The sequence below is a fragment of the Elgaria multicarinata genome, chromosome 9 (genome assembly GCF_023053635.1).
Source record: "Elgaria multicarinata webbii isolate HBS135686 ecotype San Diego chromosome 9, rElgMul1.1.pri, whole genome shotgun sequence".
In the NCBI taxonomy this organism is placed as follows: Eukaryota; Metazoa; Chordata; class Lepidosauria; order Squamata; family Anguidae; genus Elgaria; species Elgaria multicarinata.
The window spans coordinates 81544970-81570716 of record NC_086179.1 but is presented as its reverse complement, the minus strand read 5'-3'; the positions used below and the strand labels follow the sequence as shown (position 1 = coordinate 81570716).

The following is a 25747-nucleotide window of genomic DNA, read 5'->3' as shown; positions in this document are numbered from 1 at the left end:
TCTGCAAGGGTGATTCAAAACACGGTGTGTGCGAGACATAAATGCCCCGGGGCGTAAACGTAGATTGAGCAATACAAGGATTTCCCTTTGCCGAAGTTGATGCATAAACTCTACCTAAACCCAGCCCCTCCGCGGTTGGTTTGGCAGGACGCCCGCCCACTCCACGCTGTGCAAAGATGAGTGGCGCCCGGCTCGTCCAATAGGCAGCACTTTCTCCGCCTCGATTGGGTGATTCCGCTCGCGGGAGCCCAGACGCCGGGGGCCAGAAGCGAAAGCAGCTGTCGGGGCGTGCATAGACGGGCGCGCGCTGCCCGCGTTCCTGAAGCGCAGACGAGCCCTTTAGCCCCGGTTGGGTGGGCGCGGCGTTGCCTCTAGGCAGTTTCCTCGGGGGTCTGCCGCTGTAGCCCGGCTCCTCCCCGGCAGAAGGCAGGGGCAGGTGGCACGAGCCGACGGGGGCGATGCTGTTCCAGCTGAGCGCCCAGTTTGCGCCCCAGAGGGATGTGGTGCCCTGGCTGTCGGAGCAAACTGAGGCAGCCGCGCTGGGAGACGGGAATGCTGGTGAGGGTTTATTTTCTTTGATCGAGGAGAAGGGGGTTGGGAACAAAAATAAAAACGGTGGACTCGCGTATTAGCCCCTGCTCGCTCCCTGTAAGATACGCTCTACAAACAAGCGCTCAACTGCAGTTAGTAAAGCAAACTCCTGAGGGAAAAGTCCGTGGCCAAATAGCTCTCGCGTCTCCTGTTTAGTACTTCAGTGATAACCGGTGGTCAGAGCAGAAGGGGAACTCCAGCTGACCAAGGGCCTCAACTGCATTGACTAAGGTCGAGGTAAACGAGTTAAGCACCTGTGCGAGGAGCAGGCCCTCCTGAGCTGACTGGCTGCAGCAGATGTTGGAGTAAGCTAGCCAGGAGTGTATAAGTAAAGCAAGTGCAGTTCTATTGCTTACCTATAACTAAGGCTGTATCCAATGTTAGTCTAACTTCAGTGGATCTACTCTAAGTAGAGCTAACATTGAATCCAATGGTGCTTATTTCTAGGGAACTGCAGGATTGCAGCCCAAACTCTTTCTTTGAGATGGAATGACTCTATAGGGATTTTTCTTTTTTACTTTTACTCTTGATGGTTGCATGCTATGCGAACCATTGCCAGAATATAGAAATATCTGAAAATACCTGTCTGCCTTACGGTGCTTTCTTAGCTCTTCAGAAATTATATTCATTTTACCTATGAAAGTGCTCACAGATAACACATTTTGCAGAAAACTGCAGAGTTCAGTCTTCTCGGTTTGTACATTTTATGCTCAGTCAAAAGTAATATTTGGAGAGGGAATTCTGAAAATGGCACTGGCAAAACCCTTGATAGTTTTAATGCTGTGTCAGGTAGCTTAATGCAAACATTCATCTGGAGAGTAAAACAAAAGTCTTGTGAGTTTGTGAGATACAAAGTTTGATGATTCACTTTACTTTGCTCAATCCAGGCAAAATTAAACACATGCTTAAGTTGTTCTTCTTGAAATCAGTGGGACTTAAAAGTACTCAACTTTTGACTGGATCCTGCCCAATGTTACTATGAAGAGTTGCATAATCGGTGTGAGTGCCAGGAATGACAAGTTCCTTGTGTATATTTGCGTAACTCGTTAGAATGTAATAGCAAACAAAACCTGAAATGTGCTGAAAGCTAATGTGTTTGTAAAGTACTAGGGTTTTTGTGTGTGTTTAAACTTCCTTGAACAGTGACATTTCTTTCGCGTAATAATATGATTCACACAGAAGGCTTAAGAATACTAGAAGTGAAACAGGAGAGAGCAGGGAAACTTTATGCAGATTCAGCTTTGTACTACCAGTCCTATAACATGTACCTGCTTTTGTTATGTGTGTCACAACTTGTATTTTATTCCCATTTTTCTCCTGTCAAAATGGTAAGAGATTTTATAGCACATCAGTCTCTTGTCTTAAAGCACCAAAGGTGTAGCAAGTAAATGCTAATTAAACTTAGAAGGCTCACAGTTTATGGCATGGGGAAAGCTAAAACAATAAATTAGGGCTGTCGTTCATCTAAAGAAATCTTACGGGTGCAATCCTATGCATGTTTAGATAGGGGAAAAGAAAAGAAAAAGCTGCCCAGCCACTATGGTATAGATTCACACTCTAAATTGACTAATCCTATGAGCTTTAGCATGTTACAATGCAATTCCTTGCATGCTGGCCTTGAAGTAAGTCCTGCTGAGTTAACAAGGACTTACTCACAAGTAAGTGTATATAGAGTTGTATCCTTAGTCAAACAAATAAATTTGCATATGGATGAAAACAATAGTCCTGAAGCAAGAAGCATAATTCCTTTGTTTTTAAATAAAAACGTGTACTGCAGCAAGCTTTTTCTTAGACAAACTTTCTGTGCGTGAGAGAAAGGAATGCCTCTTTCATAATGATGGTTCCATTGGCAAGTTTTATTCTTTTTTCCTTTTAAGATCTGCTAATTTAACAGGGACAACCTTCTAAGTTGGCGAATTCTTAATGATTCAGTGTTAGAACCCTACATTTGGTATAAAAGGAGTTATGGTGAGCAAGGAGGAAAGACCATTGTCATTCCAGACTGTCATCACTTTGGGAAGCATGGGCAAGGAGAAGCCTCTTGACATACTAGGTGGCTGCTGCTTATGGGGTTAGTAAGAGTTTTGAGGCCCTGGGGCCGCATGACCCGCCATTAGTGGAACGAGGAGCTACTGGTTCTAAAAGCAACCTGAAATGCATATGAAAGCTTCTTTCTGGGAGCTTGCAGAAGGAGGTTGACCTGTCATGATCCAACAACAAATGTTTCCTCTTGTTTCAGGGGTTGCTTTTTGAACCATTAGCTTTCTGTTGTGTGAGTGGTATGTCTCTCCAGTGCAACGGAACAAGTAGAATGCAACAGTGGCAATATTGTATGGTTTATCCCTTGTAGAGTCTGTGGTAGATGTGATCTTGATGCACTTGGTGTTCAACATGGTCAACTGGCAGTCTTCTCCAATCTAACTATGCTGGCTGGGGATAATGGGAGTTGTAGCCCAACATATCAGAGAAGGCTTTATTTGAGGCAATTGGGGATAAAGAACTACTGCACCTCTTTCAAGTGCTGGAGGTATAGGTTGAGTTCCCTTTCCTGCATCTTCACATCTGCTTGCAGGACCGCAACACTTTTAACATTCTTCCCCTGCCTATTAAGACATTGTGACTAGCTTCCAGAGAAGTATAAGCTGTTCTGCTTCATGAACAGTGGTGACTCCTTGGCTTCTTGAGATAAATTCATGTGATTTAAAAGTTCGTCTTTACAGATGAAATTTAATCTTGTGTTTCACTGTTCCAGGAGTTAACAATATTCATGTGATCTTGTGGTTCACCATATTATAAGACTGGAATTCTAAACAATTCCCCCATTCATGTTGGGGAAAATGCACTCCTAATAAGCCACTGAACAATACTTAAAAACACCAATTATTCTTATCACATTACTAGTTACTATCTTAATGACATACGTTTCTTTGTCTGCATTTCAGTTGGCCTGAGGTCATTTATGATGTATTGATGCTTGTCATTTTAGGTTCTTTGGGGAATAATTTGGAAACACTACATACAGTAAATGTTGAAAGAAATGGAAATGTTGTTTATACCTGGAAGGTAAGCCTGATTTTTCTTGAGAGAATGACTGAGTTCACATGGCTTGTTCTAGGGTTTCAGGATGGTTTGTAAATCTTCCCAACCACCCATCCTCACCAGGTTTGGACATTATGACAACCCGTGCCTGGTGAGGGTAATTATTCTATTTAGGCAGCTCACAAATGGCATGTGCAGGAAAGGAAAATAAGCTACCATGGCATATTTTCCCTCTGTGATTGTGCAAATGCACCCACTGGCTGCAGGATCCAATATTTGCTGTAATGAAAAACGACTCCAGAAGGTGAGAGTGTAGAACCCCATGTATTATAATAAATAATACATGTGTCCATCCTGTCACTGAATAGGTCTCATTAATTAAAAATTGGTTTCTTTATTGTTTTGTTTACAGTTTATTTATTTAAATATTCTTTACACAGCTCTTTAGCCAAAAAAGATCTATTCTACCTTAATGTACAAAGCTGACTTAATATTCTTCTTGCAATACTTTGTTGGACTTGTCACAATTAATGAGATACTTCTATTTTGCATATTTTGTGCTATTAAAGACACAGGAACAGTAAAACGTTGGCATTCTTAGAGGTTTATATTATTATATAAACCTCTAAGATGAAAGACTGCTTTAAAACTGTATGTACTCATGGCTAATTCATTTCCCTTACAGGGGAATCAAGGGTACACGTATATTGGGTTGTATGATCCCAATAGCCAAAAAAATCAGGTAAGCCTAATTTGCCATATCGAGTAGGAAGTAAAAACAATTTGACCATCTCTAAAATCATGCAATTGAAAAGAGAAAGACTTGTCAAGACATTTTACAAGGTGAAGTTTCTCTTAATAACTTCACTGCTCGTGGCTAAGAGAAGCAAACAAACATGCAACAAAATCAGAAGGCAGAAAAACAATAATAGAATTAATTTTTCATGAAGCTACATGTACACTTACAAAATTATCAATGTAACCCTAAAAATAGAAATACTGATCTCTCGTGGACCAAAACACCAAGATCTTGTCAAATTTCATAAAATTTAAAAGAGAAGTGACCCAGCAGTTTTTCTGGGGGTGGGATAGGATTTATAATTTGCAACACCATCACAGGGGGAACTCTCCCAGGAGAAGGCATTCCCCTGATGTATGGTTGGCCCAGGCCATTTAGGGCTTTATAAAATCGGTGTACATCAGGCTTTACAACAAATGAGAAGTGGCAAGAGCACTGGTATTGCATGTCTGTTGGTTTCCATCAACAGATGAATGTATGGCCTATAACTTTTGGACCAACTTCAGGGGTAGACCCACATAGAGTTTATTGCAGAATTCAGTTTGAAAAGTTACCAGGCATCTGTTCTCCAAGAGCTTTAATACACAATGCTGTTAATTTGCTGTACCTGTTTTCGGTTTCATTGCAGAAATCGGATCCAAGTTCTACACAAATAACTTTTCTTTTCCTGCTTTCCTGCTCTATAACCTGTAGGTGGTGCTACGGTGTAGCAGAATATCCCAATGACACAAGTGGGGAAATGTGTTTTGTTTTGATTTCAGAAATAGTAATGAATTGTTGTCTCTCTTTAGAAAAACATGGGGGAGGTGCTCTTTAAAAACAGAAGTGAAACTGGAGGGTCGCAGTGTCATCTAAAAAACCTGTAAAAATCACGACTGAGGAATGATTAGTGCACAATAAATGCCTCATTTAGAAAAGCTCCAAGCGGGAATCATTTGTCAATCCTGATGTGATTGAAAAAGCCTTTCTGGGCACTGCACCATCTTGGTTTCCAGGAGTGCCACCAGCCCACAAACAAACCCCATGGGAGGTAATGTGAGTCTGTCTAACGTAGGCAACCTTGTCTCCGTACTCTAGTGGGCTATCATCATCCCCATCACCCCAGTCTTACCTTGATTTAGCTATTCCATTAATATATTCAAGCACGCTTATTCACAGTAGAGATAGAACCAGTTGATACGTGTGGGTGAGGAGAGAGATGAATGTACTTGGTATAAAGTAGAAGTCTGAGAGCTCTAGAATGAATCAGTAGGTAATTAAGGTGGTATAGATTGATCGGGTGTAGTAAGTAGGCTATCTTTTCTATGTTACTATAGCATAAAAATGCATGATTCTGAAGGTACTGAACTTCAATGAAACTAGTTTGGAAGGGGTAGAGATAGTTTTACTTACTTTAACTAATTGTATGGAGGTTAAAGTGCCTGAACAGAAAGAACATGGAGGAAGAGATCTAATTACAGAGTTAAGAGCTGCTTTTTGCTTGCTTATAGAATGTCGTCAATATTTTTAAGTGCTGAAATAATATGCCTTACATAATACAAGTTTTAACCAAATATTTTGTTCTCATTAGCACCTATATACTTTTGAAAAAGACCTGCATGTGATCAGTTGCTCAGTCAACAATGAGAAGACGTTATTGGGTAAGCTGCTATGACCACTTTCCCATTAAAGTTTTGTTGTATAAGATTAATTGGATCTTGATAAATTGCATCATCCTACTATGTCATTGTAATGCCTAAATGATGCTATACTGCAGATACGGTTTTTTAAAAACCTCTGTTGACCATTTTCTTACAGTTCTATGTACTCCGATAAGTGTAGGAATATTGCTTCTGAATAATGTCCCCCCAACCAATACTTCAACGCTTACAATTTCGATATGATTTTTTTTTTTTAAAAAAAAATTAGCTGTCACTTTTCTTCAGCCAACAAGGGAAGAAAGAATAAATCTATTTCAACCAGGTACTTAAAACATCATCACAATTTTATATGGGTGTGGGACATAATTTACTAATGTCAGACTAATTTTTACTTAATTCTGCCTTTTTCCCCAGTGTCTAAATGTCTGACCTTGCTAATTGAAATTCACCCACTTAATAATGAGAGAGTTTTAAAGGCCGTGGATAGCTGCATCAGAGTGCAAGTAAGTGATTCTCGTAGTAATTAGGCATGTTGTCTATGCCAAAGACCCATGAAGCCTGCTTTCTATCTTAAACATAATTTGTGACTTAAAATAATATCATTATATTTACTATCCTGTACAGCATTAGCCATCTGTGTACCTGCAACAGCAAAGCTTTCATTCGTCTGTTATCTTTGCACAATTTCTTGTTACAGTTTCTATATCCAGTTGCACAAACAAATACTTTCCCAGAAAGCTGTCTCTTACTCATTTCAGAAGATAAATGTAAGCATTTTACAAATATTTCAATTACATGTATATTTTGATTGCAAGTTGAGTGGGTGATCTGTAATGGTTTCTGTTTATTCAAAAGCATTATGAACTTAAATATGATATATAAGTGATCTGGGAAAATTCGTGTATGTTTCTTTTCTTTTCTAATTATCCCTTTTAGGAAGAATGAGAAAAGAAAAAGGTTGAAATATTAGTCCTAGTGGGTGACGTTTTACTGATGAATTTATACCCAGTCATCTCTGGTGCAATGGTGTGGTTTCTAAAATTACCATGTGCTTGTTGGAGATCATTGTCCATTTTCTGATCATTGTCCATTTCCTGTAACTCCCAGAACCTCATGTGGTGTTTGAAAGAGTATTGAGTTTTGTGGGTAAAACATGCCAATAGTTCTATGTGACAGGGAGCCTTGCTTTTTGCCAGTGCATTGTGGCCATCAAAAGCTTCCTTGGCAAGGGATAAACCTCAATTTACCCTACTTTTTTTAACAGCCACTGTTCTATTCCAATTGGTTTTGCATAAAATTATATCAAGAATTGCCCCCCAGGCACACACTTAATTTAGCTTTTTTGCAATCAGTTTTGTGTAGAATCGTAAATTATTGCTGTGTGCGGTGATAAGGTGTGACAGCCATATGCCACATGTACAAGCATACATGATGATTTATATCAAATTAAATTGATATAGGATAGTTGCAAACTCCCATCAAGATGCAGGAATTGTGCAAATAGCAAGCTGTCCTGTTAAATTGCTTTTAAACCTCCAGAATTTGTGATGTGATTGTGGAGGCTCTTTGGGCACAAACAAATCTTTCTACAGTAATATCTATGGAACACTTAAATAATCCCTGATGTGGTAGAAGAATAAAATGGAGAAGTACCAGGTCACACACTTATAAACTGTAGAGTATTTCTGGCTTTGCCTTATGTGTTTTGTTTAAAATTAAATTGTTTAATTTAAAAAGCTTTATTTTCATCAACTGTTACCAAAATATCATTTTATATTGCTGTACCGAACATTGTGCAACAGCACAGAGGCTTATTTATTTATTATTTATTTATTAAATTTATATGCTGCCCCATAGCCGAAGCTCTCTGGGCGGTTAAAAAAAGGCTTAGAATGCGGCACGGAATCTACAAGTTTCACAACAACTCAGTAATGCACCAGCATCGTGCCGTTCCAGGACATTCTTGCACACAGATATCCTGGCACAAATTTGTGGAACTAAAGCGCTAACTGTTGCACCATGTCCTGCTTGTTCATCCCTGGCCGATGGCTGGTTGGCCACTGTGTGACCAGAGTGCTGGACTAGATGGACCCTTGGCCTGATCCAGCATCAGGGCACTTCTTAGGTTCTTAATCAGAAGCAGAACGAAGTTCGAATTGGTTGACAGCTTGTGTGTGTTTTATATAGAGAGTCACAAAATGACATTGTTTTTGAATTTAAGATGTTTTTGAATTTAAGATGTTGAAAAATTTGACATCAGGGTTGTCAAAGAAGGACACAACGTGGTAAGAAGTTAAAATTTTAATTAATGTTTTTGTTCAAATGGAGTTGGTTGGGTTGGGTAGTCAAGGCATAATTCTGTTTGCTTTTTCTGTAATGATCTTCTCTAAGTGATTTTTGATAACATTCTAAAACAGTGGTTCTCAACCTTTTTTGCTCCATTCCCCCCTTTCACCATTGTTCAGAATATAATTACTCCCTTCCCAAGATAGTCTAACTCGAAAGGTGCATTCCAAATAGTATGCATATAATATTGAAAATCTTTTATTTTTTTTCTATATTAGTCCCATTTAAAGGGGCAACGCAAAGCACGGCCCCTTTTACATTCTCAGCTCCCATGTTTTGCGTTGCCCCTTTAAATGGGAAGCTTGAAACTTCTAGGATTGCGAGGGAGGGAGGGAAAAGAGAGCAAAGGCCTGGCTTTTGCAGACAACATGACACTTTTTTGGGACATTTTTAATAACATGTGTAGGAAGACATAATCTACAGGACATACTTTGTTGAATAGTGGTCCCAATTACCCCCCTGGAACCCTAAAATTCTCCTCCCAGGGGTGTGCGTGGAATTCCCTCCTTGTTGAGAACCCATGTTCTAAAATGATAATTATGTGCAAGTAACATACCGCAGACTAGATTAGCAAATCAGAGGGCCAAAATCAACTGGGGGATGGCCAGGAGGCATGCATAGGGACTGGTGGAGAACTTGCTCATAATCTATTGGGGGGATGAGTAGATGCCCTACTCATGCAGGTAAACTAGATACAGGATCATTGAGTTGAGGTGCTTTTTCTTCAAGCTGGAGATAGTGGGGAAAGTAGCATGTGAACTTAAGACTGCTTCTGATCTTGCTGCATGTCTAGAGTTTCTAGTAGTGAATACCATCTGACCAGACCTGTAGTTACTGGATGTATTTGGTTTGACATATGCTATTGTCCATGTTTTTTTCCTAATTAGTGCTCATTTCCTTCCCTTTAGATGATTGAAAATTCAAGCCAGCTTTCAGGAGAGAGAATTGCTGATGATTTCATTTGGGTCCAGTGGGACATGCTGGAACAAAGACTATTCTACATTGTACCAAAGGTGGAACATATGGAATATTTTGATAGCATACTTTTGCACTGAGATTATTGACTTTAAAATAGTTGCAATATTTTGATAATAGGAGACAGAGAAGTGTGATACATATTTAAAAAACACACATCAGTATTGGAGCTTTCATGCAATCTGTCCTTAATGCTCTGGTATTTAATCCTAGGTGAGTTGGAGAAAGATATGGCTACCTGCTGGTGAGGGGAAAGCCTTCTATATTACTGAGTTGCAAATTCCGGGCTCTGGTGCTAGGAACAGATTTTGTAGCTGAACTTTGTAGCAAATTAAATGTAGATTCCGCAAAATTCTACAGAAGCTTATAAAAAGGCCACCTTTCTTGGGAAAATGAAAAGAAAAGAAACATACCAATACCAAAAGTGTACCCAGTGCTATCAGCACTGCCATAACTGCAATTGATAAGATTAGGGAACCCAACCATCAGACTCTGGCATCTGTCTTAAAATAATATGGAGTCACTGATTTAGAGCTGATTGAGGCTACGTTTAAGAAGGCTATACAGGAGAGGGATAGAGCTGGTTCATATGAACAGCCCAACATAGCTTATTTAAGCCACAGTGGGCTGCAGTGTGTGCGGGTGGCCATTTTGAATATTCAAGCCTCAACTTGGCTTGTGGTGTTGTCCGAATCCATTAGGGGTTGGGTTCCGTGAGGCTAAACAGCCATTGCATAACCCATGAGTTATGCTTAACCCTTGCACAGCCCACCCTTGTCAGGTTCTGATGACACAAGCTGCAGCTTGAATATTCAGTGGCTGTCTGCCATGCACCATACCCTTGCTCTGAATTTTCCTGTCAGTGTTGATAGAATCACTAGTCCCAATTGTAAAAAATATGCAGGCATAAAATTTAAAGCCCCATTGAAACCTGTTGCAAAATACAGAAATGGCTAGAAGACTATAATGTAAAACTAGAAACACCGAGCTATTCTGAGTTTCCAAGAGACTGTCTGAACTAAGATATCATTCGCAATTGATCTAAGATGTCTATGCCAAAAAGCAGTGGGAAGCGATTTTGACACCCACAGAAAGGTTTCCTCTTGTGAAATGGAGGAGAACAATGTTTTATGGTAAGCAAAACCATAAGCATTTACAGATAAAGGTAGACAGTCTGGAGGAGGAAGGAAGGATGTAACAAAGCTGTGGTGGTAAGTTTTTATGCTTGCTTTGTCTTAACTGCTTCAGGGTATATATGTTCAGTGAACGGTCAATCTGACAATGGAGAGCTTCTAAGGCAGAATTGGACATTACAAGGAGAAACTTGGAGTTCCCAGCCCTGTGCCCCCTTGCAATGCTAATTCAGGGGCTTGGAGGAGAAAATCTGGTGACTGGGAAGGAGGTGCTTAATTCCTCTCCTTTTACTCATTCTTTCCTGCAAATGCCTCCAAGTAGGTTTTTATAAGTTTCTCTCACAGCTGGACTCTGCTATGAGAAATGAGTTTGGCTGGAAGGAAAATTGATGCTGTGAGTTACATTTGCAGGGGACAACTGTGGGCACTAGTGTAGTTAAACTGCCTCCCATTTAATGTTCCTCTCCACTCCTATGTTTCCATTATCTTAGCCAAGATAGTGTTGGGTTATCAAGGATCTAAATGTGTGCTGACTAATGTTTTTCTTCGTTGTAGGAATCAAGGGACACACTAAACTGTATCCAGTTTTATCCTGATAAAAAGTTCAAACTAATAGTAAGTTTTCCTGCCAAGCTGTTGTTTGTTTAGTTCAAAGTATTGTCAATAGATAGTTTTTGTAGATTCAGCGCTGAATTGTGCATAGAGCATTATGCGTCTTTAGAACCTGGTTCACACAAACTTGTGCTGTTTGATTACTTTGGCACCTAATGACTTGAAGTTGAATGTGTGACCTGACTCCATTGAAAAGTGCTGTATTTAAAGAAACAAGAATGTCTATGGATTGATTGGTTAGAATATTGAGTTATCTAAATCAAAATGGATCAAAGGATAAACTTAAGTAACAAAAGTACTAATAGCACAGAAATGGAAACCAAAAGATCTAATTTCAGTTCAGCAATGCTTTAATAAGTTCTGGTTGACAATAGTTTTACTAAAGTTTAGTTCATGTAAGATACAGAGATCTAATAGTATATTTTATGTTGTATTGATTATTGTGAAGCAATATCATGGACAGAATCAGTTTAGCTAGTCAGATATAATTGTCATGTTTTTTTCTAGTGTATAATTATATTGAAGAATGCAATAACAAAATCTAAACTTTGTGTTTATGGTGAATATGGTGTAACTCCCTTTTATGCATTAGTTCACTTTACTGTCCTGCTGCACTATATTCTAACCCATACTTGCTGCTGCCAAGTAAATCCCTGTGATGGACAGGAACATTCCTAGGCAGGTAAAATAATTGACTATATAAGAAGAATTAAAGTAGGATCAGAGAAAGAGAAGGAGGATCTAGAAAAAGACATCTCAATTGTTTTATATTCTAAGGATTTACTGTTTTTAACATTTTGCAGTGATTATTGGTAAATGAGATAACATCTGTTTGTTTAATTCTTCCTCCCCTGGCATAACTAGTTACAAGTGCATGAAGTAGAATTGCTATGTCAGCCTCTCTGTTGGGGTTGAATAGCACTTCACACTAGTATTTTGCCTTCTTGTTTTTCAACAGCTTGAAGCACCTTTGGATATCTCCTGGGATGACATAGGATTAAAGTGAGTTTTAGTGAAGAGGTTTTCTACCTGCTTTTGTCCAGAGGTATTGAAAATTGCATTGAGGAATACGTCTGCTTCATATGCTGCTATATGCATATCTTAGCATCAAATGAGTTGGGAAATGTTTTTGCCAAATGTAATTCCCAGCCACATCTGATGGGCAGCAGAGTGGATAAGGCTGCTCTGTATGTTGTGTAGAAAGCTGGATGTGTCCCCAGATCTACTTTTGAACGGGCTGAGAGTGTGGTGGCATGTATGTCTGACTCCAATAAAGAACTCCCCCCTTGGAGCATTACATGGGGAGCTTGCCCGTCATCATGTGAAATCCCTTTTAACTGTTTTCAGAGGAATTCTTCTTAAAGCTCTTGCTTCCATACTCCAGGCATGAGGGATGAAAGCTCAATGCTCCCATCATGCGATAACTGGGGGCATGCCGCAGGATCTGACGTTTGTGCCAATGTGTGCCTGATGCCAGGGGCAGAGCAGTAAAGCTCTCCTTGGTCATTGCTTGGAGCTCCCTTCATACCTGAATATGATGTATCTTAAGTTTCCTCATTTATATTCTGGAATTTAACCAAGGATTCTTAGAGGTGTATTTTTCTATTGCCCCTTGAGTTCTTACCACATGGAAATCCCTATCCCTAAATTGCGCATTCTTTTTTGCCTTCCAGCTGCAAACCCAGTTCTGGCTTCGTTTCCAGTTAGGATTGTCCTGCTTCTTTATCCTCCCATTTTATTTGTCCCATGAGTCCATTCTCCACTTGAATGTGTCATTCCAAACTATGCCCCTCCTTACCTTTGACTTGAGCTGGTGCCTCAAGGAGCTGCGCCTTGAAGTGTCTGCTCCAAGGACTTCACTTGCTTTTCCCAGATGGGGATATGGGTGAAAGTGTGTGAGAGTGTGTATGTTCATATGGTAGGGGCGGGGGAGGACAAGTGGGTTGCGTTACATGCCAGCAATGGGGATGGCCCTTCACACTTTAGGCTGTGGTCTACCATTGCCAGCATACCGTCCCCAGCATATTGGTCTGGAGTCAATTTGGCTCTTGGGCTAAAAAAAAGCTTCTTCACTCCTGCACTATGGGTTGAGTGTATTGAAGCCAGAATGGCTACCAGTTGGACAATGGCAAGAGGAAAAATGTCATGTCAAGTTCTGCTGGATTCTGTTCCAAATAAGGAGGTGATAGCCTTGAACGGGGAGACAGAAATTGAGGTCTCCATTGTGTTTCTATCTCGGTTTCCTGCCAAGGGGCACCACTGACGGAAAATTGAATGCTAGAGGGGACCAGATGTATAAAAATGGCGCTCCTTTAAGCACTAGTGGCATACTAGTCAATAAGAACATAAGAGTCATGCTGGATCAGACCAAGGGTCTATCTAGTCCAGCACTTTGTTCACACAGTGGCCAACCAGCCATCAGCCAGGGATGAACAAGCAGGACATGATGCAATAGCACCCTCCCACCCATATTATTAAGCATGCCTGCACCTTTTATATTGGTTTGCTCTTGTTACTTTAGTCCTCTCTCCCCAGTGTTCCATTCTTAACGTAGTTCTTTGCCAAGCAGATAGTGTTAGCAGATTATTATTATTTTTTATGCCCCTATTGGTATTTATGAACTGATTTTCTATTCCAACAATACCCAAACCAGTCATTGAATATTTTTCAATTTTCCCAGATACAGCAATAATATAGTTCTGTTTGAATGTATTAGCTGCTTCCAATTCACCAAAGATGTATGACTTGGTGAGGATGATTCCCATCAGTTAAAGGCTCAGTTCAGACATAGCAACAGAGATTTGTCATAGGAGAACCACAGTGAGCATTGGGCTTATACACTTCTCTATAGTTTGCAGAAACAATAGCTTGCCATCAAATCAGGTCTCCAAACAAGGATCAAACTGCATTTTGGGATGGTAAACATGGTTAGCACAAGCCATAGTTTGCCACATTCAGACAAAATGGCAAACTATGTTTTGTTGAAAATTAGAAGCAGAAGCTTACCATTTCTTTATGTGCCACGGGGGAGGGCTCCTTGCTGCTCAGCCTCATAATGACAGACATAGTTTGTTGCATCTGAATATTGCCTTTTTAATTTAGCTTGCACATTGGTCATTACATGACTTCTATGGTTTTGGATAAAGAAATAACTAAGTCCTGGTTTCTGTTCTTAGACCTGTGAATTTGGATTACAACTATTTTCAAGACCAAGAGATTATACCTAAACCTTTGAATATACAGGTTTTTACCAGTGAAACAGGTAATACATAAATGAGAAACTACCTTATTTACTCAGTCTACTGGTACCTTTGAGTTTTACTTGCAGCGTAGCTCTTTCTGACCTTGCACCATCATGGTGAACTCACACTCTTTAGGTATTATTAGTACTTGGGAGCAAATACAGAGTACAACCTGATGCACCTGGTGAATAGCATACACATTTAAATTGCTGCTGTTCTGCGCTAAGAGGGGGAAATATTTTCTCTGATAATGCTTCCATAGACCTTTCTGAGAAGAGCAGCGCTTTAAATGCATGTGTGTGCCATCTTAACTCATGTGAGGCATGACATATATTCACATATATGTATCTCAATTCAAAAGTATTTTAAGTGGCAGCAGCTCTTGTATTTCAAAGTGATGTGCCTTTGAATTGAAAAGGCTGTTTAATTGCTGTGTTCTACCGTAACAAAGACTCCTTTCTCAAAGCTGTGATCATCCTGTCTTTCTCTCTCTCTGTCTGCTGAGTGGGTTGCTATTTAATCCACTTCCACTACTGGCAGCATATTTTGCCAGACCTCCAAAATATTATACTAATATTTGAGGATGAAATTATCTGATGGTACAATGCTTTCACTACTGCACTAAATAGTGCAGTGTGGATTACTCCTAATCCACATCAGTGAAGGTGGAAAACCAAGATAGTTCTTACAATGTGTTGGTGCCTTTTAAAAAAATTGGTTCATGCTCTCTATAAATGTATAATTACTTGTTACATAAAGTATGGCTGAAGGGGTGGAGACAGGGATGATGAAATGTGGGTCCTTTTAAATACTGAGGTTCGTGATTTTATGGTTTTAAATTAATGATTGTTGGTATTGTTTCTATTGGGTCTGTGACCGCATAATCAAAATCTATCTAATCTAACACTGAGGTTCAAATGTTTTGGGGCTCCAGTTGGGTCACACTTCCCAGGTGCATGTACATGGGTGTTTAAGTGAGCACATCTGACTTTAAATGTGCAGCACTGGGCCACCTGCAGCAAATCTGATGTTTGCAGAAAGCAGCTTCTCTCATTCTTGACAGCAACTTAGGCCAGAGTAGCTTCTACAAAGTGTTTCATATGAGAGTTGGCTGCAACAAAACTTGTGAGTACAGGAAGATATAGTATGTGTCCTATTTCTGAACTGATCCAAATAGAGGGTAGCTAGAAAAAAAGTAATGTAATATTCTGTGCAGCTTCCCATGTAATGAAGCTATATGGCTGCAATCGTATCCCCTGTAAGTCCCATTGACCATGATGGGTCTTACTTCTGAGTAGACATGTAGAGTCCACTTCTTCAACCTGGTGCTTTCCAGGGGCTGTTGGATGACAACTCATATCATGCCTGACAGTTGGCTATGCTGGCTGGGGTTGGTGGGAGTTGGAGTTCAAAAGATCTGCTGAGCACCATGTTGGGGAAGGCTGATGTAGAAGATTGCAGTGTAAGCGTCGAATTCCTTTTAAGTATTTAATGAAGCTGCTGCTTTTAGGGTGGACTGAAATAAGTGGGCAAATAGTTGTGCTTCTCTTAAGACACTCTGATGTTACTGGAGTGAACAGCAACATGGATAGCTGTGTGGTTGAGAGAGGGAAGATTAGAAATACCATGCTGTTGAGTGGAAGAGCATTCTATTGCTTGGGATTTCTTCTAACAAACTCTGGACTTTTGCTAAATGTTATGAATCGGTTGTTCCAATATTTACAACTCCTTTAGTTGGCGGTTAACTACCTGTAGTTGATTAATACACTTCAGACAAAGGATACACCAACATTTGTTTTAGGTGGGTTCAGTTTTGGTTTTGTTCTAACAGGAATGAATAAAGGCAAAACCTCTGGGTCCATTTTTCCATTTAATCGAACAAATATAAATTTTCAATAAAGCATAGCAACAAAATAACATATTGAGAAAGATAAATAAGGAAAGGATTTTAACATCTTAATAATTTAATAGTAAATAGTGTTTCTTAAACATTTCTTGTTATCAGAGGTTTCTAGTCTTAATAAAAGGAGAGCTTTCATCTAAGTACCAAGTTTCCCATTCAGTTCTCAATGGGCTGTTCAGCTGACAGATTCTCAGGCCTGGTGAACGTCTCTCTAGATGGTAAAGGAGCTACCTCATTCCAGAACATGCTTACACAGTTCCTGTGCAGAGATTACCTGACAGCTAATTCTATCTAGGTATCCCATAAATTAATTCCCCCCAAAATCTCCATAATGTTAAAAGATATAACGAAGGTTTAAACATATACTTTTCAGGCTAAATATAATCAATTTTAATTATATTTTTGAGAAAATAACTCCTTAGTCAAAATTTACTAATTAAATGTGAGTATATACATTCTTCTAGACTTCTGTATATCAAGTTTTTTGATAATGACATCTCATAGAATATTTTTGGTCATTCATTGATCAGTGAGAATTGTGTGTAGACAATTGACCTATACAGTTAACAATGTTTTACATTCCAACACCCTTGAGATAAGCCTTTATCCTGGCTATTGAATATTAAAACTCTTCAAATAATCACTTGACCTTGAGTGCTGGTCTTTAACTCAGCATTCTTTTTTTACATACCATTCAGGTTATCTTGCCAATTAGTTTTCAGAATTCATTGTGCACCTGCTTATGTCTTCCCTTTTAATACAGTCATTACTGTTCTACTTTTTTACAGCTCCAAACTGTTAAATATTTTTATTAAGCATTTTCAGTTGCTTGCCATTTGATATTTTATAATAAGACATCTTATGTTGCTTTGAGGGAGGCAAGTTTGCAATTTCTCAATAGCTTTCTAACAATTCAGCTGTTACTTTAAAATCCATGACATCTCTCTTTATTCTTCATGAGACAGAAATGTGTTTGCTGATGCCCTACCAGAAAAGTGGTTTCTCTAATCACTAGTTTCCTACTTGTTGCAGACCCTATTAAAAACTGTAGTGATGTCAACAATAAAAAGTATACAAATGAGTTGTCTGATACTAAAATTATTTCATACTTACTAATAAATTTCATTTATGAAGGCCTCTCTCTCTCTCTCTCCCTCTCCCCCCCCCCACCGCAACAAGGACTCCAGAGGTGGTTCACAATTAAAACCTAGCCATTATGAAACAAATACAATAAAATAAAGAGAAAAATAAGATGTGTAACATAATAACAAACTGGTGTATAGTCTGCTATCTCAGGCCTCAACATTTTCTGAAATTGGGACCAGATAGGCAAATGAGTCCAGTCCATACTCCAGGAAATAAAGCCAGACTGCTCACTTGAGGGAATTATATTAAAGGCAAAACTGAAGTACTTTGGCCACATAATGAGAAGACAGAATACCCTGGAGAAGATGCTGATGCTAGGGAAAGTGGAAGGCAAAAGGAAGAGGAGCCGACCAAGGGCAAGATGGATGGATGATATTCTGGAGGTGATGGACTTGACCTTGGGGGAGCTAGGGGTGGCGACAGCCGACAGTAAGCTCTGGCGTGGGCTGGTCCATGAAGTCACAAAGAGTCGGAAGCGACTGAATGAATATACAACAAAGGCAAATGAAACAGAGAGAGAAATAGAACAAACAAACTTATACACAGATGTAAATGTGGTCTAAAGTAACAGCGTGTTTTATAAAACCAATTTTAAAGAACAGTTGTAAAATAATAATTTCGAAGACTGAAAGAATTTGGGGAAGTGTAAAAGTGGTATAGGCCTTAGGCCCAAATTTTGAGAAATGTGTGCACATACACGGCACTACTCTGTTTTTGTTTAAATCTGCAAAGGAAAGTAGCTCATATTGTTAACTAAGCTACTACAAAGAGATAACGTGGCCCTACAGCTGTGCCTGTAGGGAAGGAAAGAGCCCTCCTCTTTGTACTTTAATCACTTAATTTATCTAATATTTAAGTGGCAATCCTATCGTTGCAATTTCTTAATACATTTTTTCTTCTCTTAGGAAGTTTATGCGTATGTTGTTATCTGGCTTCTGTTTATCCTGGAGAAGTGGCATACTCCGTGTCCTTCCTACATAAAGGTATAATTACAACACAAACATGCATGTCTACTCAGAAGTAAATCTGAATTATTTCAGTGGGAGATACTCTCAGGTAAGGGTGTGTGGGATTGCAGCCCTAATGTGTCCTGTTCAAACTTCACTAAATGTATTCTAAAAAGCATTCTGCAAGTTATTCCAGGGTTATAAACTGTTTTCATCTTCTGCCTCTCAAACCTCTTTGTCTCTTCTGACATTTGTTTTTGTTTTGTAATTGTGATTTTTCCCAATTGTAATTTTTCACTGTTTTTGTTCAAAATTATATTTCAGTATAATTTTGCAAAGGATCAAGCAGATCATAAAACTTGCAGCAAAAATTTCTGAATTCATTGACTTCTGTTGATCAGATTTTTTAAGAAATCAAATTAAAAACTACTGACCTCATGAAAAGGTCTATCTATGAAAGGAACTATCTATTTGCCCCATAGCCTAAAGTGCACAATTGTGCAGGTGTGAATTTGTTCAAATGCAAATTCACACTCATTTGCACAAATTTGTACCTGTGCTATTGTGCACTTTAGGCTATTGGGGAAATACACATTATTTGCTGTTTTCCTTATTTTGACTTATTTTCCATAGGTTTATTTGTACTACCTGCTATTTTGTGCACCCAGGATTTTCTGTCCCCTGGGGATGCTTCCTATGAAGTGTTGTCCCAAGCCTGCAAACCTTTAAGGCTATATGTTTTTCCGCATAACTCTATAGAGCAATTTAAACCATGGTGTCTGAAAGATGACATGATAACCCACGGTGGATTAAATAACCCTTATTGCAGGCTGTGGATTATCAGAGTGGGTTATTTTGGGCAATTAACCCATCATGGTTTAAAAAATTCCTGACAGACAGCACAATAACCCACGATGGCTTATTTAATCCACTCTGGGTTATCATGTTGTCGAACCCAGTCTGTGTTGAATGATGTTCTGTGAGGCAAGTGGCGGGGGAAAGGTTGCTTTTAGCTATTTAAAGCTGCAGTTCTCTCATACCTGAGAGAAATTCCCAATGAATTGAATAGGCCTTACTTCTGAGTAGCATGCAAAAGTCAGACTAAAAAGCCTCTAATCCACCCTTTCCTTGGAGTCAAATTTCTCTATCTTGACACAGGGTAAGTTAATTTTCCCCTATGGAGTATATTGGCATATATTCCTGAGACCATTATTTTTCTAATTTGCCATTTAAAATCACTTTGTGGACAAATAATCATGCAAAGTTGATCATTCAAAAAAGTACCTATAATTAATAGGAGTTGCAATGACATCCCGCTCTGGTAGAAAGGCAGTGCATCATTTCTGAAATAGAATAAGGATCCCGCATACCAAGTTCGTTGAATTACATTCTTGTTTTTTCATTTTTTATTATTTATTTATTACATTTCTATACCGCCTAATAGCCGGAGCTCTCTGGGCGGTTCACAGAAATTAAAACCATTCAAAGTATAAAACAACAGTATAAAACCATAATATAAAATACAATATAAAAGCTCAACCAGATAAAAACAGCAGCAATGCATTGGTACATGTACAACATTGGAAGTAGTGGAGATGAATACAAAAGTAAGTTTTATGCTTACGGTCAAAACTTAGCATAGATGAAGTTTTCTGATTTCCAATTTTTGTATTTATTTCCAGAAAATGTTTAAAATAGACTTTGTGTTTGTAGAATATCAAAACATTTGTCTCTTATTCTTCTCAGGCTATAGTAAAACATATACTATTACATTGGAAAGAGTAGATATCCTAAAAGTGAAGGATCTGTCTTTTTTGAATCTTGGTAAGTTGATACACTGAAGCTTCTCTCTCTCCCCTTTGCTGCTTTCTTAGGTAAAAGACCATACATGAGTGGTAGTTCTATTCTGAATAGTAGAAATGGACATATTTTTCTTTCTGTATGTCAGATGGATTTGTCACATGGATTGCTAAATCAGGAAAACTCTCTAAACTGGCCTCCATCCTATTTGACGAAACAAGTAGTTTTTTAGTTGTCTGTAGTCATGAGACCACTGCGTGCTTCTTGAGAAAACCTGCGTGGCCAAACAGCTTATTTCCTATGGCAATATTATCGTTTTATGGTTTGTGCCACTTAGATTTCATTGTGTTTTTTCTTCCAAAGGGAACTGAATTGGGACTTGTGATTAGCACATAAATGGGATGCAAGTACTCCAGTTTTAATGAGGTTTCAAATGGCTCTACTGTGAATTACCGAGGTTTATCAAGTAGGAATTCTAAGAATAAACCAATGCTCAAAACTGACAAGTCTTTTTTAATTCCCTTTTAAAAACAAAACAAAACACGTACCTACCAACAACAGACTGTTATGTGGCTGTCTACTTACCTGGACACTTTCTGCATCTTCTCAACACTCAGCATCCTGACTTGATGTGCTATAACTTCTTTCTAACAGGTACAGTGGAACTTGCAGTAGCTCTTAATAAAAATTCATTCAGTGTTATTCACATACCTTTACAGAATTAAAATATGCACGAATAATGCAAAATAAAAATGAGCTCTAAAAAACCCCATATGCACTGCCCCCAACAACCAAAACGTTAAACTTAAAGACATCCATTCAGTGTATAATATGAGTCCTTTCCTAATTTCCTGCTCCAGCGCTCTAATGGTGATAGTTCAGGAAAGTTGGCAAGGATGCTGATATTTCCAATCATATCTTCCAAACAGTGCATTGACAAGAGATGATTCCTAAGGGCACAATCCACTGACACACTTTTGTGTGCAAGTGCCATTGAAATAAATGGCATTGGTGCAATAGCACTAGTTCATTTCAGAGGAGCTTGCATAGCGTAATATTGTATGTTGTGCCTTTTATTTCACCTATCTTGTACAAAGCTTTATAAATAATAGCACTCTTGAGCAGATCTCTTTAATTTCCATAAGTCTTGTGCAGGAGAACTACTGAGATCTTCCAATAAATTACACTTTATGCTTTACAGAGCAATACTATGCATCAGAAGTAAGTCCTGTTGAGTTCAGTGGGGCTTACTCCCATGTAAGTGAGGATTGTAGTCTCATTATCTTCCCTGTTCGAGAAGGAGGAAATGCTTTTTCTAAGGCTTTAGTTACTGGCAGTAAGAACTTTAAGAATAAAGTATGCTTGTATTTTTGGCCCCACACCTTTTGCATTTAGCTCCACCCCCTTTGTCTTTGGCATCACCTACCAATCCAATGAGGTCCCCGAAAGCTTCTTTGAAATGGAATTTGATCCTTGGGCTGGAAGTCTGCATCCCTACGTGGTGATTGTTCATAACTGAATTGGATTTCTCTATTTTAAACCTATATAAATAGGTTTTTAAACAAAATGTGAAACACAATAAACAATTTGAATATAAAGAGCTTAATTTTAATGAGTTATTATTTACAATGCATATTATGTATGAGATCCAGGAGTTTTGAAGCAAATCTCTCCAAAATAATGAGCTTGACATTGGACAAAGACTCTGTGCCCTGCTGTTTTACATGTATGAGAGAGAGGGAAACCCTATTTCTACATTGATCTTGCTTTGATAATCTTCTAACAAGTTTGCTATGATGGGTTAATTTCTCAGCCAATGCCAAATCCTAGTGTACCCACCTTGGTGTAAGCTGTGCAGGTTTTCCATTGTTTAGGACTCTCCATATGGGTGACTGTTTATTTATTTATTTATTTATTTATTTATTACATTTTTATACCGCCCAATAGCCGAAGCTCTCTGGGCGGTTCACAAAAATTAAAACCACAGTAAAACACCCAACAGGTTAAAACACAATTACGAAATACAGTATAAAAAGCGCAACCAGGATAAAACCACACAGCAAAGTTGATATAAGATTAAAATACAGAGTTAAAACAGTAAAATTTAAATTTAAGTTAAAATTAAGTGTTAAAATACTGAGTGAATAAAAAGGTCTTCAGCTGGCGACGAAAGCAGTACAGTGTAGGTGCCAGGCGGACCTCTCTGGGGACTGTTAATAGAAACAATATAATTTCATTGTCATCAATTTGGTCTTAGGGCTTCTTAAAAATGGAAAGGAGTAGTAGTGTTAGGTCTCTCCTACCAATCACTTCCCAAATCATTCAGAAATCAGCAACTCCACCAATTATGGAGGAGAAGCGCAAGTCTTAGGGTGCTTCCACACTAAGAGGTACTAGGGCTAACAGCCAAAAGACATTATATTGTTATCCCATCTTGTTTTCTTTAACAGATTTTCCATGGTAAAAAAAAAAAAAAAAAGACAGAAGAAGCAGTGGGAAAACACAAAAGGGTTATAAGTAGAAGATGGTGTCATCTGCAGTCTCTGCCATAAAATTCCGTGAATGAGGCAGGGCAATAACACAATAAAAACCTAGTCCAGGACCACCGTTATTATAATGTCTCCAGCACAAGGGGATTTATATATTTCAATGCATAGTGTATTGATCATATGTAAATTGCTTCTCTCCAATCCTGTGCTATTCAGGTGGGGATGCAAAGCTCAACAGTTTGCACACTAGCACCATCTTTTCCCCTACCAAGTCGATGGTCTTGGATCGCAGCACGGGAGGAATTTTTACTGTTGCCATAAACAAGCAAGCCTTACTGGAATTTCTCTGGAATAGCAAGTTGGATAGTGACAGACTGGCAGCCCTGCACTGTTTGCTTCTCCATGTTGGAAGAACAATGGAATTGGAAACACAGGTGGAGTAACAATTTCTTTATTTGTGTAACATAAAAATGGATGTTGATTCATCTTGCAAGAAAAATATTAAAGCAGAGTTCCTTTTATTAAGCAAACAGCTGCTAGAATAATTCACCCTCAATTTATTTTGCACTTCAAGTATGTAGTAATCTGAATGCAATACTTCATTCCAAATGTATTTGCTCCATCCCATTCAGTATTCTAGTTCAGAGAGATTGAATCAACTTGTTTTGTTTGAGCCCCACCAGAATAGATCAAAACAAAGTCAGAATTCTGGCTGGAATGCTTGCAAAATTGGGAAAAACAAACTATGACCAATTTAAGACCCATTCATTTCAATGGGCCTATTCTAAGTATGACTTGCATTGGAATTTACCCATATGGGTTGAAGGAAAGATCAGAAGGCTGAGAATGATTCAAGGAGCCTTAATGAGCACTAAGAGCTAGTTGCATTGACCAGTAGGCAATGGGGATTGCAGGAGGAAAAAACTGCTTTGTTTGCAGTGCCTATACTTGGTCAAAACAAAGTCACAATTCTGGGGAATGATGCAGTGGTGCCTGGAAATGATGGGAGTTGAAGTACAACACAGTTTGAGTGCATCAGTCTGGGAAATGCTTGACCAAAGAAAGCAAAGAAGTCCTTCAAGTCCTTCTGCAGGTTTGATGCTGTTATTTTTTACTGTAAATCTTCAGAGCTCAAGCTGTGTTGTCCATTTTGTTTTCTGAATTTAATAGATTATCCAGTGGATTTCTGAGAACATGTCGACTTGTTTTACATTTGATCCGATACAGGAATTTATCATTGGTAGGTATTTCTAGGACTATATCATATTGGAAGTAAAGAGGGCATAGTGATCTGGAGTGTGTACGTATGGATTAGTTTGCCTCTAAATTCAGGGATGTGCCAAAATAGCCTGTTTGTTCTGTCATGCATAATTAAATGAGAAGTTAGAGTTCGTTATTAGAATGTGTTATGTACCCTAAGAATTGTCGAGAGGAGTTTCTGATGGAGCATTATGTATAGTTGAAATGGGGATGTACTAGAGTTCTGTAGACTGATGTGATTATTATGACATTGATATGGTTGTTTATAAATGCAGGTATTCATTTCTCTTGCGTTTTGATGTGTACCATTAATTATAATTCTTTTGAATATATAATTATGACTGATGGTTATTATGACATTGATATGAATGTTATAAATGGTGTATAAGCATTGGAAATAATTACTGCCTTTATAATTTGATGTGTACCATCAAGTGCTTTATTAATTTTATGCCACACTGTATAAAATTATCTTATTGGCCTAGTGCAGTTCTGTCAGGTCTTAGGGTTGTGCGCTCTGCTCAGCTTTGTCAAAGCTTAGTATTCGCGGAGTGGAGCAAGGATGTTTTTTAAACTGTTGGATACCTTCAGAGCAGAGCGAAGCCCCGCCGGAGTTTCGAAGGTATCCAACGGGCTTGCAGCATAGTCACTCACCACACTTTTCTTGGCGACCATTTTGTTGAGGTGTTTCCTCAGTTTGCCCAGGGGTGTGAGGGGAGGAGGAAGAGGAAGGAACAACACCCCAGGAAGCTGCCAAGCAAGCTATGCCACAGTCCGGCTGGCTGTGTTTACGAGCAGATGAACTTCTGTATGCTCCATCCTAAGGCACGATGGGAACTGTAGTCCTGTTGCGCTCCATGGCTCCTTCAGCAGCTGGGCCTGGAGTGGCGAGCTGGTACTGTGCTTGCCAGAGGGCGCCAGTGTTTTGCTCTGTGAAGCATTGTGGGAGATGTAATTTGGCAGAAGGATGACTTGATCCTTCGTTGCTGAGGAAAAGACTACAAGCCCCAAGAAACCCTGCTGGCATATTAGATTTTCCACAAAAGTGTACAGTGAGGGAAACACGAGCTGGTAAATGGAGAGACTTTAATGATAAGAATGAAAGTAGAAAGGAAGGAAGTAGAGGGGAATTAATTGAAGAATGGATGGGGAGGGGCAAGAAAATAGCCAAGGACAGCCAAACTGAAAGAGGAGGGGGGAGAGCAGTTATCCAAAAATGGAGTGGAGCTCCGACAGATAACCCCAACGAAGCAGAGCAAATGAGCCGCTTCGACAATCGGAGCAGAGCAGCCCCTCAACAGAGCTCTGTTTTGATTTTTGAAGTGGAGCAGAGCTGCTCTGCACAGCCCTATTAGGTGTCTTACAACAGGGGTAGGGCTCCATTTTGGCTGTGAGGGTCGCATGTAGTGCCAGGCAATGGGCCTGGGGTCATGTGAGCACACATATAAGTAAATGCAGACACATGCACATGTATACACAAGCATAGTAGGGCCAGAACAGCAGCACCTACAATTCAGAGGGACTGCAGGGCAGAGTATATGGGGCTCCCTTGGGCTTGGCTACTGCACAGGTGGCAGCGGAGGACTGTATGAAAGTTGTGGGCTGCCCTGTCTCACATTAAGGCTGTAATTTTATGGCAAGTTTACTGAGAACAAGCCCCACTTAACTCAGTGGGACTTACTTCTGAATAGACATGTATAGGATTGCACTATTAGTTTTCTTATTACAAAGGCTGCAATTATGGGTGGTGGTGGGTGGTGGAGAAAGACTGTCTTTATCAGTCTTTCAGGCATTTGGGATTGAAACCTTGTTCTGTCACATTTGG

The 25747-nt window shown here is 39.2% G+C and overlaps 1 protein-coding gene across 1 annotated transcript in view; it reads left to right on the top strand.

Annotated features, from left to right (window-relative positions):
* Nucleotides 1-349: 349 nt before the first annotated feature.
* GSAP (gamma-secretase activating protein) overlaps nucleotides 350-25747 on the top strand; it is a 54581-nt gene continuing 29183 nt past the window's right edge. Inside the window, exons 1-17 of the mRNA XM_063134201.1 lie at nucleotides 350-558; nucleotides 3578-3654; nucleotides 4316-4372; nucleotides 6000-6069; nucleotides 6338-6391; nucleotides 6484-6572; nucleotides 6767-6836; nucleotides 8308-8354; nucleotides 9324-9428; nucleotides 11079-11138; nucleotides 12094-12137; nucleotides 14312-14397; nucleotides 18332-18409; nucleotides 20120-20197; nucleotides 20735-20827; nucleotides 22879-23096; nucleotides 23833-23902. Coding sequence (XP_062990271.1) covers nucleotides 459-558; nucleotides 3578-3654; nucleotides 4316-4372; nucleotides 6000-6069; nucleotides 6338-6391; nucleotides 6484-6572; nucleotides 6767-6836; nucleotides 8308-8354; nucleotides 9324-9428; nucleotides 11079-11138; nucleotides 12094-12137; nucleotides 14312-14397; nucleotides 18332-18409; nucleotides 20120-20197; nucleotides 20735-20827; nucleotides 22879-23096; nucleotides 23833-23902 — 1396 coding nt within the window. The 5' untranslated portion in view covers nucleotides 350-458. The remainder of the gene's footprint in view (nucleotides 559-3577; nucleotides 3655-4315; nucleotides 4373-5999; nucleotides 6070-6337; nucleotides 6392-6483; nucleotides 6573-6766; nucleotides 6837-8307; nucleotides 8355-9323; nucleotides 9429-11078; nucleotides 11139-12093; nucleotides 12138-14311; nucleotides 14398-18331; nucleotides 18410-20119; nucleotides 20198-20734; nucleotides 20828-22878; nucleotides 23097-23832; nucleotides 23903-25747) is intronic.